Here is a 15,673-nt window from a genome sequence, read left to right on the forward strand (position 1 = left end):
ATTCTTGTCAATTCTCTTCTGTCCAAATATTTGATTATAAACAACAGAACTCCTTCATAGTTGCGATTTAAAATAAAGCTGAATGTAGTCAACACCACTGTCTTTTCAACAAAATACGTGAAGATATAGCCAATGGACTGATCAGTCCATTAGCAAGGCTTATCTAATTAACTTCTGGATTTCTCTAAAATTCTCTAAAGGGGTTGACATCCAAATACTCCTGAGGCTATTATTTAAAATGTGATGATAAATATCTCATTAGAATTCCGTTTCCTTGTCTTGCCCCATAAAAGCCTATCTATAAATCCATGATTTGCTTAGCAGCAAAAATTTTGGAAGATGAATAATTATGGAAATAGCATCTGATAAAAAGGCATCCGCCACTTACGGGACACCTGTCTGAAGCCTGGGGGATGTGATAGTCTCTCATCCCAGCAGGGGCAAAACAAGATGAAGGGAGGCAATGGGGAGAGCAGGGACAAAAGTCAACACACGCCTTACCTCCAGAATGGAGCGCTCTCTTATCAGCCCCAGGCGTGTGGCTAGACAATTAGACACTGAGAAAAGATAGGAGCTGGGAAAGAGCCTGTTTTAAAGGGATAGGGATTTGTGCAGCTCTTGCTCATTCTCTGGCATTGTTTTACCTCCCATGGCCTTCTATCTCTTTGCTCTTTTCCAGGCTATCTGATGCTGACCCCGTTAGTTTACGCATCCATGGAGAGTGGAAAAGCCTTCTGTGCTGCTGTTGCTGCTGCCACCTGGAACACCCGCCACTCTTCTCTGCCTCATTGACTCCCCATTTCATTAGAGCTCACAGCTGAAATTATAGCCGTCTTATCCCTCCTGATGCCCCTTCATTTCTCTTTCCCTAAACCATTTCTTTAAAGTGAGGAAATTAATAAGGATTAGCTAATCTATCCACTAATCTACTCTCCCAATTCATATGCATTTTCTGGGTGAATCTGGTGTCTATCATCACACACTATTTATGGAAACTTTGGCACAAAAACCTCTGCATAAAATTCAGAGGGATTTCACAGGAGGTGCTGTGCCCAGGGTATCAGAAGGCCAATGCACCCTGAAGACTACCTTTGGGAAACCATAGAAACAAGTTTGATGCTTCAATTGCTTGACTCCCTTCTATATTTTTTCGATATTGGTCTGCCTTCCACCTGAATCTCTCCTGCCTCAAAATTTTTATTCACTGATAATGATGTGAAAATATGGAGGGAGATAGTTGGACAAGTCAGAACAACGTGTCCTCTTGACTTTGGCAGAAATATTATATTTGCTCTCTCCCTACTATCCCTACAGGCTCCTGGAGAGCCAGGCAGGGCTCTCTGAGAGAAAGGGCGTGTGAGACCTGCACTGGAGCCTGCCAGCTGGCCCAGCAGCCTGGGTATCCAGCTGCGAGCGCCGCCCCCACCGGGCCCTGCGCTGCGAGCGCCGCTCTGGGGGGAATCCGGGGGCCACGCGCCGCCCGCGCAGCCAGGGAGACAGCGAGTTTGAAAGGTGAGATTAGAGCTGCTCTCGCCTCTGGGACGCTCCCCATGAACCAGGAAGGATGCGCAGCCTCTGTGATCAGCCCCAGGCAGCTCAGACCCTGGTGTCCACAATCCGTGGGGGAAGATCCGCAAGTCGGCCCAAACCGCTCTCTATGCACCGGCCACACACACACAAGGACTGCCTCATTTATTGACGCCTCAATTCCTTTGTCTGATGGTTTCATGAAAAAATTCAAGACAACATTAATCCCTCCACCACCCCAACCACCACCGCCGCCAAACCTAAGGACCCTCCCCCACATCCCCACCCACCCGCTAGCAAACGCTCATTATTCCAAAATTCTACCATTCTCTGCAGTTTTCTATTCCAACATATCTTAAAGAAATTTAACAATACACGAAGACTTCATTTTAAGGTATTCCCCCACTGCCCCTCGCTCCTCTCTAAGCTTGGAGCCCAAGTGGAAATTAGGTTAAGGACTCTCAGTAGAAAGCAGGTGATAACACACATTTTATTAAAGAATCTCCCAGGGAGCATTAAAATGCCTAATGATAGCAGGGATGGCAACTACTTTACAGACCCTAAATAGTACTAGTTGTCAAATACAAATTATAGCACAAAAATCCATAAATCAGTCAAAAAGAGGTGAGTGCTGTCAATTCTTTGAAATGCTATGGGGGGGGGAGGCGGGGGAAGACTAGAAGACTGCATATGTTATGAATAATACTGATATTGAATTAATATAGATATGCTTTGCTTAGAAATCCAACTTAATCAATCATTTTTTCGTGAACTTTAAATAATATACATTAGAGCTACACTTGACTAACAGTTTCACCAGCATTATGGCAAAATCTAAGTATTGAATTGGCCCCTCTTTTCCTGACACAAAATGGAACATTGATAGACAGAACCATTACTTTCATTGACTTGCAATTCTCATGATCTTAACTCTTTAAATTGCATTTCAGACACCACCAGCTTTTAAGGATGAAGATGTGAAACATTTTTATAGATTCTTTTTGGTTTGGTAGCAATAAAAAGAGTAGGTAGCAATTTACTAACAACATATTTAAATATTAGGTTAAGGGAATGGGTCAAAAACACTGAATGGAAAGCATTTTTCTGGTTGCATCTACAGATACTTGAAAAGCTGGGAGGAAAAACGTTTTTAATGCCTCATATACACATCATGTGGGTTCTCCAGAAACATAATTGAGAATGATATCTAATAACCCTTCAAAAATCATACGCCACAGACTGAGTTTGGTAGAAATCGCTTAGTTGAATTCCTTTCCCTATGAATCTAGCTTTACGTCTATAGTCTCACAAAAGTGGATACTGATAATACAGTAAATCAATTTCCTAAGCCTTCTTCTATACATACCTTTCCTCTCTATTGGTATAAAGAATGCACAAAAAACAAAAAACAAAAAAAGAGCTAAAAGTCACAGAGCAAACATTCTTAGAATGTTTTTTGTTGATTAGAATGATACTGATAATTCACCAACAAAAAAATTGCAATATAAAAAGATCAAGTTTTTATGGTAAGTAATATGCATGTAATATTTTGCATTTTTATTTGCTAGCAAATCTTTTTAAGGCTACAAGTCAATTTGGGTCCACAAGGTCTCTCTCAGACATTCATTCATTCATACTTATTTTTATGGCTTTAATGAAGTGTACTGCCACCATGTATCAGGTTGATTAGAGACAATGTAAAAAAGGAAGTAATGGGGGTAATCATGACCTGGGGAGATGAATAGCTGACTCTGTGCAGATAAAAGGAAAGCTTAGAATGTACCCAAATAAATGTTACACATGGGGCTATAAAATGGATAAAGTATGAAGAATACTGTGAAAAAGCAATAGTCAGATTTTTAAAAATTTGCCTCTAAGGATATCTGATTCCCCTCCCCCCCTTTTCTTTATCATCTTCTATACAGAGTAACTTTGAAGCACACACATCCTTATATAACATGGCTGATTTGTTAGGCTAGTTTGTATTGTGTTTTCTTTTGTGTGCATCTCTTTAAAAATAGAGAAAACCTGGAGTTCAAATCTGGAGTACTGGCTATTTGAGACAATGCCAAAATATTATCTCTCTGGTTCTATGATTACATAGGGTGGTTTGTCCAATTTCTGGCCATTTCTATGCCAAGGAAATTACTAGCGCTACACTGGTATTTGGGTTTTTGTTTGGATCATGTCTTTTTAGCTTTCATTTCCATATTCCCTATCTGTCTCCATTTTGGGTTGCTTCTACGGGCCTCTGCTGACAAATGGTTGCTTCTACGTCAGGGGTTAATTCCCATGGCCAAATACGTGCAATGTAAAATCTGACAGTTTATCCTTAGATCATGTTTCTGATATCAACCTCAGAAGCATTAACACATTAGTAAAGGATGCTTTTGACTTTAATTATTCTAATAATGACTATTTTAAAAAAATAACTGTTATTTTGAAAATAGTAACTCCATGAAAGAAGAAAAGATTTTTATAGAAAAAATAAAAATTGTAAAAGAAAAAAGAGCTTTATTATTTCTGATTGGACAATACCTGTTTTAATTGCATAATTTAAAGTTGTTTGGCAATGCATCAAAATTTCCTCCAAATTTTGTGGCTGGTCTGCCAGTTCCCAATTATACTCTTGAAGAAGCTCATTAGGGTAATGGAAGTCAATCACTTTGGTTGATCTATCGAAACTTTTCACCACATACTGAAGCAAAATGTCCATAACATCTTGCAGAAACGCCAAAGTGGGTCTTTCTCCATCACACGCTGGCAGCAGGTCTAAAGAATGGAATCAAAATGCCATATTTTAATTTTACTAGGAAAATATCCAGGTAAGATCTTGATTTAGCAGTTTCTCTTTGAACCGAGAGATTTCATATTTTTTTTTAAAAGAAAGCTTTTGGAAACGCAAAGAGTTTTCTTTAAAGGGGAGGTATTTTTCAAAGACGAAGGAATGAGAGAAATTACGATTTCTCCCCCCACCCCAAATTAATTCTTGCATTTCAATTCATAACTTACTGTTTGTTTTCTTTTGTAAACAGAGTGTGCCTCCATTCATCTATTTCACAGGGTTCGTCCTAAACGTTATTTCTCAGTAAATCATCTTAAATGATTATGGAAATACTTCACGTCAGAAATATTCTTTGGGTGAACCAGGCGAAGTGGATCGTGCAATGTTAGGATATCCGGCCTGTTCCCAAGGCGCGCAGTTTCCAAAGTCAGTGTGTGTGTATCTGTGTCTGTGTGCGCGCGCGCGCGCGCATGTTTGGGTGACTGCGCGTGTAGGCGCAAGGGAGTAAAACCGCGCGCAGGTCTCACGTGAATAGAATCGTTCTTCTGTGAAATCAGAGCTACAAATTACTCCTGCGATCTAAAGACCTAGAAAGTCTCAGCAATTCTGAACTGGAAACCGAGTTCCACTCGAGAGCTTAGCGGCACCAAGAAGCCGACCTCGAGCTCCAGCGCGCGGGCGCCTCGGCCACCCGCAGACCCGAGGGAGGCGCTAGGGGAAGAGCGCGGCGGCCCCAGAGCCCCCTTGGAACGCCGGCACCCAGAGCCACGCAGGCGCCAGGGTCGGGGCTTGCATCGAGGGGGCAGGCCCAGCGTTTCTGGATTCCAGATGAAGATTCTCGTAAGGTCCGCCTCCGCTCTCCACCTGGACTCCTCGGGTCAGGCTCCCGGCGCCGGGTCACTCCTAGCCGCGGTGGGCGGGGCAGAGCGAGGAGCAGTGGGCTCGGGGCGGGGTGGGGGGGGGGGTGCCCGCGACGCGCCTTTACCTGTTGCGTGTAGAAACGCATAGTTGACATCCGCTTTGGAGCAGCTGCAGGGCTTCTGGTTGCAGGAGCAGGCGGCCTTCCGGGAGGTGGCCCGCGGGGGCTCGCTCCCGCCGCTCTCCGCCGGCTTCTCGGCGTCTCCGTAGAGCAGGGCTGGGAAGGACACGGAGCGCGCCGGTCAGCCGCCCGCGGGGCCGGGCTCCCTCGCCCCCGCCCATCCTTGGCCAAGAAACTGCGACTCCGCTGATGGGGATGCGAAGGCGAGAAGGCGGCTCTGCCCTCGCGGGCCCGGAGGCGCCTGGCCAAGTCCGCCTCCATCCCCCGGGGCACTGGCACTCACCGCACAGCTTGTTTCCGATGCCGCCCGTGAACTTCTGGGCCACCTGACACCAGGCTCTCGCTGCAAGGAAAAACAGGCAGGAGGACAGCCAGGCAGAAAGAGAACAGCAGACGGACGTGTGAAATTTCGTTCCACGTGAACAACGTCAATAAATCCGGGGTCCAGGAGGGGCCGCCCGGGGCTCGGCACATCCGGCAGGTGCGGGAGGTGCGCGGGAGCCGGGCGGCCCGGACCGGCCCTCGGTTCGCTGATTTGTTTCCCAAGGAGCCCAAACTGCGGCCCTTAGCGCCTGCCTTCCAGGTGCCAATCGGTCAGGCAAACTCCCCTTCCCGCCTCCCTCGGGCGAGTTTTCCTAGACACTGAGGCTATCCATTTCCTCGCAGGCTCTCCTCCAGACCAAAATTTCTTTCCCCTTTCCCATTTTTCCTTTCCCCGCCACCACTCCGTTTCTCTCCAGGGTCCAAACACCAAGATGGTGGCAGTGCCCCAGGCCCACGGAATTCGGTGTCGAGGAGACGCCTCCGTGTTTGGGGGGCTCTCGCAGACTTCTTTGGGCATCTTCCCCAGGGATAAGGACCAGTAGGGGGTTTGGTCTTTGGGGCCATCAGGGACCTACTCCAAGAGTAGGGCGAAGCGTCTTAAGTTTCCTGTTGCAGGTGGAAAAACCTCCTTCGTCTTCCTCCTAGCCCGACAAACCCCACTCCACCCGCAAAGCTCCTACCTGTGCCGGGGTTCTCGGGATCCCCGGAGCCATCTTCAGACCCGAAGGACCAAAAGCCTGAGCCGGGAGATGCCATCGGCGCTGCAAGACTGGAGCAGGTAGCCTCCGAGTGCGAACTGTCTGCGAGCTGCCCTCGGCTCGGCCCTGCGCGCGCGTGCGTGCGCCTGTGTGTGTGTGTGTGTGTGTGTGTGTGTGTGTGTGTGTGTGGCGGGAGGAGGGCACCGCACGGGGACCCACGCGGCCGCGCGGCAGAGAGTGTCACATAGGGACAGGAGACGTGCGTGTCTCTTTCTGCGTGCGCGCGTGTGTATGCGTGTTGGGATTAGAGCTTAGAGACGTGGCGACGCTCTGAAAGCGGTGGAGGTTAAATAGGGAAGGGGACCGAAGGGTCCTCACAACCGGGAGATGAGAAAGCACGGAGCGCCCGAGTGGTTTTGAAGGAGAGGGAGCCCAAAAGGGATAGATGAGGGGGCAGGGGAGGGGAAAAAACGGGAGAGGGAGGGTGCTGAATCGTGAGGGTGCGAGGCAGACAGTGCGCACGAACTGGAGTCAGAGCGTGTGGGTGGGGGGCGTGCGGGCGAGCCCCCGGAGAGCACGAGGCGTGAGGGTGCGGGCGGCCCCCGCCGGCCCGGAGGAGCTATCCAGAGTGCTGACGCGGCTGGCCGCGCGCCGGCCTCAGCGAGGGGTAGACCAGAGAGACCTTGGCGAGGCGGGAAGGGTGGCGGAGGCGAGCGTCTTATATACGCACCGATTGGCGTATTGTTTGAGATCTGGCTCCGGTTGCGGGGAAGGAGACGCGATTCTCGTTCGGTGCTGAGGTCGCTGTGACCTCGAGAGCCCGGGCGGCTGGGCGGAATCAGGATCGGTTCTCGAGCTTGGAGACGGGACGCTGGGGGAGGAAGGGCGCCTACGCACTGATGGGCTCATTTCAGCTCCTTGGTAGAGCTTGATGCCTGCCTATTGAGCCGCGCGGTCCCCCGGCCGCACCATTCCTGCGCCTCGGAGCGCGCTGTCGCCCGACCCACCATCCAGGTTCTGACTGACGGCAGGGGAGAAAGACGGCTGATTGAGGCAATTAAAATCCATGCTGGAGTCTATCACTGAGGACCTCGGGCTGGGGAAAAAAATAAAACGAATGGGAACTTCTTGTAAGGGGGCGAGGGAGAGCAGCTAGAGCCCGCAGGATTGACGGCTGATGGGGGATGGGATCGGGTCATTTGGTGACCTTGGCCCGGGGAGGCGTGGAAGGACCGCTGCTTACGTGTGACGGGAATCGGTGTGTGCGTGGGAGGCGTGCACAGAGTTTCCAACCAAGCAATCTGAGCTTTCCAAATCCGAGGCGGAAAGAAGGCATCTCTCGCTGGGCCTTCGTTTCAGCGGGCCTCAAATCAATGACCTCCTCCCACCCCAAGAGAATCCCGCACGATAGTGGGAGTGGCTGGGCGAGATTCGCTATTTCTGATGCCTGGTGGGAAGGGGTTTCTCCTTTCCTGAGACAGTCAGAGTCTCCCCTCTCTTAGTTTCCCTTCTCTAAACGCTGTTAAACAAAGAAAGGGCGCCCAGAGAACTTGGGGCTCTCTGAGTTCTCACTGCTTTCCCTTGGCGGTCGAGAGCAGCGTCAAGTACAACCTTGCCGCTCCTGGGTTCTCTGAGAGAGGGCGAGGATGAGACGGGGGAGAAAGCGCTGCGTTCGGCCTCCTGGGGCGCGCATTCCCCACGCGCTGCTCCCCTTAGATGAGCGCTTTTCATTTTCATTCTGTTCACAATCCGTTCTTTCTCTGACCTCCTGAACCAAGTCACCAAAGCTGGGGCCAAGGCAGAGACCCACGGATCCTCAGTCTCGGCTACCGCCCCTTGATCCTCGCTCAGGAAGGACGTCGTGGGCCCCGGGGTGCCCGCGTGCAAGCCCAAGTCCTGTGTCCCCAGGTCCGTGGGGGCCTGGTCAATTCTCTCCCCAAAGCTTTGTCCTCTTCCCACGTGCCCTAGCCGGGAGGATGCGTGACATCAGCACCGCGGCCGCCACGCCCCGGCCTGGTAGTGGGGACGGGGAAGGGCGCTGACAGGGTCCCACCGGCTCCGCGTAGAGCCGGCTGTGCCGAGAAGCCTGCACCAGGCTGCGGGCGCGCGGTGAGCACGACCCCAGGCCCCAGTTCCGTCCCTCTGTCCGGCGCTCCGCGCTCCCGGCTCCAACGCTCCAGTGGACCCAGGTAACAACTCCAGGGATGTAAAGACTTCGTGGTTCCGCCGTCTGCACCGCGGGCAGGGCAGCTCCGCACGCCTTGCTCCAGCAGTGTAGATACGAGTCGGAGAGACCGGTTCTTTGTTTAAATCCACACCAAATCCACTGCCAATGTTCTGCTTCAAGCCAGCAGGCTGGGGCTGCAGAACTTTTCTATTACGGATGAGTAGTCGAAAACATAAAAGTTCTTTAAAACAAGCGTTTAACACAATACAAAGCCCCGAAGGAAATAACGGATTAAAACACGAGGAAGGTAGAAATCGCAACACCTGGATTGAACGGATTTTTTAAAAACGCAATGACTTAAAATGCTACTATTTCGACTCCATTAAATCCCGCAGCTCCGGAGTCCTTTGAATCTAACGGTGGTATTTACATTTTTTATTTAACACACCCTACTTCAGATGCACACGCGGATCTGATTTGTCTTTCCTTCTCGCCGTCCCTCCCTAGACGGCAATTTGCTTTATAAAGACTTTCATTGCGCAAAAGAGCCCACTCCCCCCTCTCCCTGGCTTGGGGTTGGAGATAACAAAAGAGCTCAGGGAGGTAATAATTACAGTCATTAGTTCACAAAGGAGGCAGCCACCGAGTGGGGAGGGGAGGCGGGCCAGCGCCGAGGAAAAGCTTTCCAAGGCCCTTCCCCGAATCAGGGGCGAGAGACCCACGCTCTGTGTGTGTGTGTGTGTGTGTGGGGGGGGCTACCAGGCCGGGCTCCTTGGTTGACCTAGTTCTTGTCCGTGGTTTACCCGGAGATCGTGTTGCAGGCTCACCAAAGGAGAGTGTCTGGTATATGTTTTCCGTTCTGTCCTCCCAGTGCTTAAATGTCGAAGGACAAAGAAAGAAGGGGAGATGGAAAGAAAGAGAGAGAAAGAAAAAGGAGAGAAAACAAAGACATACAAAAGAAAAAAGGACAATAAAAACATTGCAACCTTTCACCAAACGTTTGCCATTCTTTTGTCCAGTCCCACTTAAAAGGGTCGGGAGGAGTTTAGGGAAGGGGCCTGTTGCCTCCCCATCCAGCAAGGGCAGGGCCGGGCTGCCAGGGCCACTCCAGAAGCCTGGATTGAAGACAGGGTCTGGCAGCAGAGCGGAGCCCGGCATCACCCACCCCTCCGGGTCTGCTGGTAGTGGATGGACGTGTGGTTTGGGGCGGAGGGGGCCGGGCCACCTCCAGTTACAGATATCCATCCCTCCCCCTAGCCAGAGTACGGTGCCCCGCGGCGCTGGTTCCGTCGTGCTAGGCCCAGGCTGCAGCCCTCCACAGCGGACCCGTCGGTGTGCACAGTCCGGGTGGCTCCTTCCTCCGGGTCCCCACCCGAACCGAGGCCGCGGCGCGAACCCAGGGAAGGAGCGGGACCTAGAGCGCACCTGGACCCCGATCTCAGCCCCGCCACAGCGGGAGGCTTCCCCTCGCCCGGGTCTCATCTGTAACCTGGGGACCTTTCGGCGTCCACATCTTGGGTTGAGAAAACCTTACACCCAGTGGGCAAGCGGCACATCAAACGTTATTAGCCGGCTGCACGCGCCCTGACTCTCCCCTGGGCTCGGAGTTCATGGGTGCAGGAGCCGAGGGCACCCACAGACGGGACAAGCCCGTCCCAGCCAGAACTCTTCTCTCAAGTCAGTCGTCCATGAAACCACCGCGACCCCCTTCTTCACCCTCTGCAGGCCGCGTAGACACGGAGGGTGTCAGTTCCGAGCTTAACCCTGGTTTTAAAATACGATGCAGTCAACTGAAGAATGCAAACCTCTGCCCGCCCACTGCCCTCCCCTACATCTCAAATACACCAAAGTTCGGCGCAGCGGAGATTGTCTCAAATCTGCAGACTAGGAAAACCTGAAAAATCTGACAGTTCAGCTCAGTGCCTGGACCAGACTTCTTATAGGCGGGGCCAAAGGAAGCCACCTTGGTTGGGAAGGCTTGTTTGTGTGCGTGTGTATGTGTGAATGTGTGTGTTTGCCCTCAGTGTGTATGTGTGTGGAGGGATTTGTCTGGAGGTCACGTTTGTATGGCAAGCGCGGGGTTTTAACTGAGACGATATGTTTGTTTGGGGTGGCTGGTGGTGGTGGGGAGTTGTTCGCAGATGGAGACAGAAAGTACCTCACTCCCCCTCCCTGGGCACCACCACCTGCACAACCAGACGCAGGAGCCCGGCCCCACAGGGGAATGTGGAGCACCAGTCCCGAAAGCCACGGATTTTACAAGGCACTTCCTTTATTTAGTAACTTTAATAACCAAGGGAAGGCAGAGCGTGAGTTTGAGAAGAAGGTCATCTTCAAAGCTACCCCCTCCCCGGCCCTCTGTCGGGGCTTTGTTCTGTTCGCAGGGACTCAACCCGTCCGCGAGTGTCCCGCGGGCCTGGGAGAGCCAAAATGGAAGAAATCCTTGAAGTCACTCAAAATGAGAGACGAGGCGTCGGTGAGAGCTCAGGCGCAGTCGGGTCCACAGAAGGACTCGCAAACAAGTGAACAAAGAGATAGACACCGTGGGCCAGGGATGCCCCAACTGGCCGCCTGGTGGGAGCGCAGGGTGCGGGAGCGCCGAGACGCGGCGGCCGAAGGGCTCTCAGTTCTCTGCCTTCGGAGCCGCCAAGGCTGGCCCGGGCACTCGAGGGGCGAGCGCAGCGGGCAGCCCCTGCCAAGGTCAGGGCCGCGGCTTCAGCGGGGGTGGCGCCAGCGCCTGAGGGTCCCCCGCTTTGGCCCCCGCGGCCCGCAGTCTCGGGCACATTCCGACGGCGGTGGAGCCGAGCAGCGGGGCTACACCTCCTCGACGAGGCGGCGGCGCTGGGAGGTTTTGCGCAGGAGCCTCCTGTAGTCGTAGGGGCCGGCTGCCGGCGCCTCCTCCTCCTCCTCCCGGTCCTCCGCCGCCCAGCACCTGCGAGCGAGACCCAGGGCCCGAGCGTCAGCGGCGTCCCCGCGCGGAGCGCATCCCCGCGCACCCGAGTGAGGCGGGTCCTCTTCCCCACACCTCCCGCCAACTGCGGGCCTTCAGGAACGCCGCACTGAAAACATCGGGACAGTGGCCAAACGTATCTGCGATAATTTTCTCAGCAGGTTTTCAAAACTCCTCTGAGTGGAGGACCAGAGGGGCTGGTAGAACCTAGTGATTTTGTGTTTGGATGACAGCTAAGTAAAGCGTCAGAAGGTGTAGTTCAGAGAGGTGAGCTTCGTTTGGCTTGAAATAACTTATAACCAATACACAAATATTATTTTAGTAACTCAATTTTTAACATATTCTGTCAAACAGGAAAATTCAAGGTGCCTAAGTAGACAGCCATCATTGTGCATTTTAAAACTGCTCACATGTTTTTAAAAACGCTCTCCCCAAATCTGACCAAACACTGTGTCAGGTTTTTCAATGTTTTTAGTGAGGCTGTTGGGCCAACTTTCCTGAACCCACTGTTGGGAAACCCTGCCAACATGTACCTTTCGATTCTGCAGTTTGCCTGGGGAAGTGGGGTGTTCCTTCTGCAATAACATCTTCTAACATATAGTTTGGCCACAAGTTTCTTTAATTGCCCCAAAATGTCCTTTAGAGCTGTTTTTATGTTTTGTTTTCTATTTTAAATCCAGGATCCTATCAACTACTGCATTTGGTTGTTTTGTCTCTTTAATCTTCCTTAGTTTAGCAAAAATCCCCTCCTGAAGTTACCTGGTTCAGCTTTGTTAGATCAATATACTTTCCCTCTAGAGTCAAGCTCCCTGGAGATAAGGATCACATCTTATGCACCAATGTATCCACTCCCTCCTCAAGCACCCAACATGGGGCTTTGCATAGGGAGGCAAGACAGAGCAGTGGTTAAGGTCACTGACTCTAAAATCAGAAAGGCCGTGTTCAAATTCTGACTCCACACTTATTATCTACGTGACTATTTGCAGTCACTGAACTTTGTAGACTTAGCCTTCTCATCCATAAAATGGGGCAACAATAGTAACAGCCTCACAAGGTTGCTGGAGGATTAAATGAGATAATAGCATGGTGCCTAGCACAAAGTAAGCACTCAACCAAAGCTAGCTGCTAGTATTCTTATTCTAGTAACTACTAACTACACATTCATAGACACCACTGGAACACCAGGCAGTACCTCAGAGATATAACGCTTTTACAGCAGATGCGTCTGCCGGTGGGGGCGAGGGGGAGGATATACTGGAGAGGACATAGACTGGGTTGTTAAAACAGGCAGCAGGTAAGTCAGTGCAAAGCAATTTGAGAAGGGAGTGAAAAACCTTGGATTTTAGTTCACTAACACAATGTGTGACTTTGGGCAAGTCACTTAATCTTTCTGGCACTTGGTATTCTCCTGTATAGAACTCTGCAGTTAGATTAGAACATCTCTAAGCCCAACATGTTACAGTTCTGGATCCCAAGATGCAAGAATACATCTTCTTTTGGAGGCAAGGGGCAGAAATCATAGTTCAGATAGATTCTGGAAAAGCAAATAAGGATGATAATAGCCACCATTTACAGACCACCTCCCCTATGCCACCTCTGGCTCCACACACATCATTTCGTTTAATCTCTACGACAACATGGTGAGGCAGTTATGAGTAAATCCTTCTGCAGATATGGAAGTGGAAGCTTAGAGAGGTCTAGTAGCATGTGCAAGGTCACTCAACTAGTAAGTGGCAGAGTCAGGATCCAAATCTAAGACTGTCTGACTCTAAAACCTCTTCTCTTAGCCACCATGGCACACTCTAAAAGACATGGGCAAGGGTGCCTGAATGCCCTAGCCTGACAGGATGTTTGCTTAGAATTTTGGAAAAACAGCTTTTCATCGCCTGCCGTTGCTCCCATCTCTCATATACCACGTTTCCATCTTATTATGTGCCCTTAATTTCAAAACTTCACAAAGAATTTTGGGGGAAAGGAAAAAAATTCCCAAATTAGTAAGTGAGCTACAAATAGTTTAAGTTATTTCATGTCAAACAAAGCTGGTGGCAAAGAAAGAAATCAAATCCAAAATGCATATTTCTATGTGAATCTTTCTTTAAAGAGTTTTTGGTCTGACATCACTGATTCTTGGAAATTACACAGCATAATTGAGAAACCAATAAGTGACTAAAATTACATTGGTTAGAGCTTAAACACAGGCTTTGGATATGTTTTATTGCTTATAATTAGGATGACCACATAATTTATCATCCAAACTGAGGTACTTTAAAAAGGGGGTGTTATTAATGATTACACCAAGAAAACAGGTAGAAACTGGGATTGTGCTAGAAAAACTGAGGTGTCTGATTACCCTACCATAATACTCATGATTTTACTTCGAAAAAACATACCAATCATAAAATGCAATATTTGGTAACAGTGTTTTTTCCATTAGTCCATAAATAACATGAAAGTGCTTTAGAAATGGAATTGTGAGGATAAAATTGAAAATGCTGTACTTTAATGTGTGGTTTATTACCTTTCGTCAGCCTTAAAACATTGATTCTGGAGTTCTCTCTGTTGTCTTCGTTCTCTTAAACTAGGGTTATGTTCCTTTGGTCCAGAACGACTGGGCAAAAATTCCTTGTAATAGAAATCTTCCAAATCTAATAATTTTCCCTGACTGTAAATGAACACATAAACACACCATAGTATCAATCTAATTTTCTACTCAAACTTACAGGATACTTATTTCTTTTTTTGAAGTATTTTCTATAATTTAGGAGTAATACACACGTGCCAATAGAAACAGGAGAAGTCTTGAAATGAGCAAAAACAGGTTTTACCATAAGTTAAAAAGGAAAACAAAACCCTTATCTCTTACCTTCAAGAGAGCTTTAGCTGCTGGAGCAGCTTCTCCTGGTTCTATCATGTCCAACTGGGCAGAAAACTAGTAGCTACCAGATAGCCGGTGATTACAATGCTCCAGTTTGGGGAGTATAGGTCAAGGTTCACAACTGACCCTTGGGCCACTATGAGAAAAGCTGACCTTGATGTACTAGCACACAGCATTTTCCAATTTTATGTCATCAATACCTTGATGCACACAATGTTTTATGGTCTTACCTTACTTCCTTCACAGGTAGCCTTCTGTCCTCCTCCTACCTGTTGGTCTTTAGGGGATTAATTTCTATGCTAGATTTTAATTCCCGCACATGACATACACACAGGGTATGTCCTCAACCATTTTGATTCTTGGATTTACTTGGACCACAGTTCTGATTCCTGTGATGCTCAGTATCTGTAGTCTGATGGGCCTTCATTGAGGTAAACAGATGTAGGTCTGGAAAACTACCAGGTGTCACAGTGCTTCTGGGGAAAAGTGCTTTTCAAGTTACAGATACCAATTTCTAAATAAACTTTCAGAATGCCACTGATTCATAAATCGGGAACTCTGTGTTTACTGACTCTTAATAGAAGAAGCTTCATCTGCTATTAGTGCTGTCTGGAAATCAGTTGATTGAAATAGTGGTATAATATTAAAATGCTAAAGCATTGGTGGGCTGAAATAGTATAGGAAAAGGGGAATAGTGTGAATTTAAGTGTGCCACGCCTGCAGGTGACATAAGCCTCATCTTCCAAATCTATAAACATTATAAGAAGTGATATTTAGAATGTGTTGAAGAACAAAAAGCAAACAGGAGTTTGAGGAAAGAAAGTTCATGGACAGGGGCGTGTTCAAATAACTTAATCAGAACCATATCAATGGAGCAAGAAAAGCAAATTCTGTATTAGGACAGTACAGTTCATTCAAAAACTATCCGAGTTCTTAGTATATGCCTGGCACTGTGCTAGCTCAATATATTTCCAATAGCAAAGATATTATAAATTACATATAAATCACGTATTTATAATATAAATGTATTGAGAGCACACTACTTTCTAAATCTATCCACAAAAAATAGGTGATTTTTAATCATAATTTGAACATATGGATTTACCTTTTGGTTTGATAAGATGACTTATTGAAAGCTAGAAATAATAATTACCTATCTTTCCTTGGTCTTCGTTTTTCTTCTTGAATTGACTTCTAAAGGGAATAGAAGAATTTAAAAACATCTATATAATAGTATGATCTTAATATAATATAATTTATATATTACTATAATCTTAATATAAAAATACATTTATTCCTATAAAGCTA

General features: G+C 48.5%; 2 protein-coding genes across 14 annotated transcripts in view; both read right to left on the reverse strand.

The window, feature by feature from the left end:
• GAD2 (glutamate decarboxylase 2) overlaps positions 1–6,431 on the reverse strand; it is a 72,424-nt gene extending 65,993 nt beyond the window's left edge. Inside the window, exons 1-4 of the mRNA XM_004425287.3 lie at positions 6,356–6,431; positions 5,635–5,694; positions 5,298–5,447; positions 4,066–4,299 (exon numbers count right to left, since the gene is read on the reverse strand). Coding sequence (XP_004425344.1) covers positions 4,066–4,299; positions 5,298–5,447; positions 5,635–5,694; positions 6,356–6,431 — 520 coding nt within the window. The remainder of the gene's footprint in view (positions 1–4,065; positions 4,300–5,297; positions 5,448–5,634; positions 5,695–6,355) is intronic.
• Positions 6,432–10,792: 4,361 nt separating this feature from the next.
• MYO3A (myosin IIIA) overlaps positions 10,793–15,673 on the reverse strand; it is a 214,361-nt gene continuing 209,480 nt past the window's right edge. For 10 of the 13 annotated variants that reach the window (XM_087420695.1, XM_087420692.1, XM_087420690.1 and 7 more), the window contains 3 exons: positions 15,519–15,559; positions 14,009–14,152; positions 10,793–11,472 (listed from right to left, as the gene is read on the reverse strand). In XM_087420695.1, the coding sequence (XP_087276821.1) occupies positions 11,355–11,472; positions 14,009–14,152; positions 15,519–15,559 (303 nt within the window). In that variant the 3' untranslated portion in view covers positions 10,793–11,354. Of the gene's footprint in view, positions 11,473–14,008; positions 14,153–15,518; positions 15,560–15,673 lie in introns of those variants that run through there. The other 3 variants (XM_087420697.1, XM_087420693.1, XR_015549326.1) reach the window with 2 other exon arrangements.

The sequence above is a fragment of the Ceratotherium simum genome, chromosome 32 (assembly GCF_057802395.1).
Source record: "Ceratotherium simum simum isolate JZ-2026a chromosome 32, ASM5780239v1, whole genome shotgun sequence".
NCBI lineage: Eukaryota > Metazoa > Chordata > Mammalia > Perissodactyla > Rhinocerotidae > Ceratotherium > Ceratotherium simum.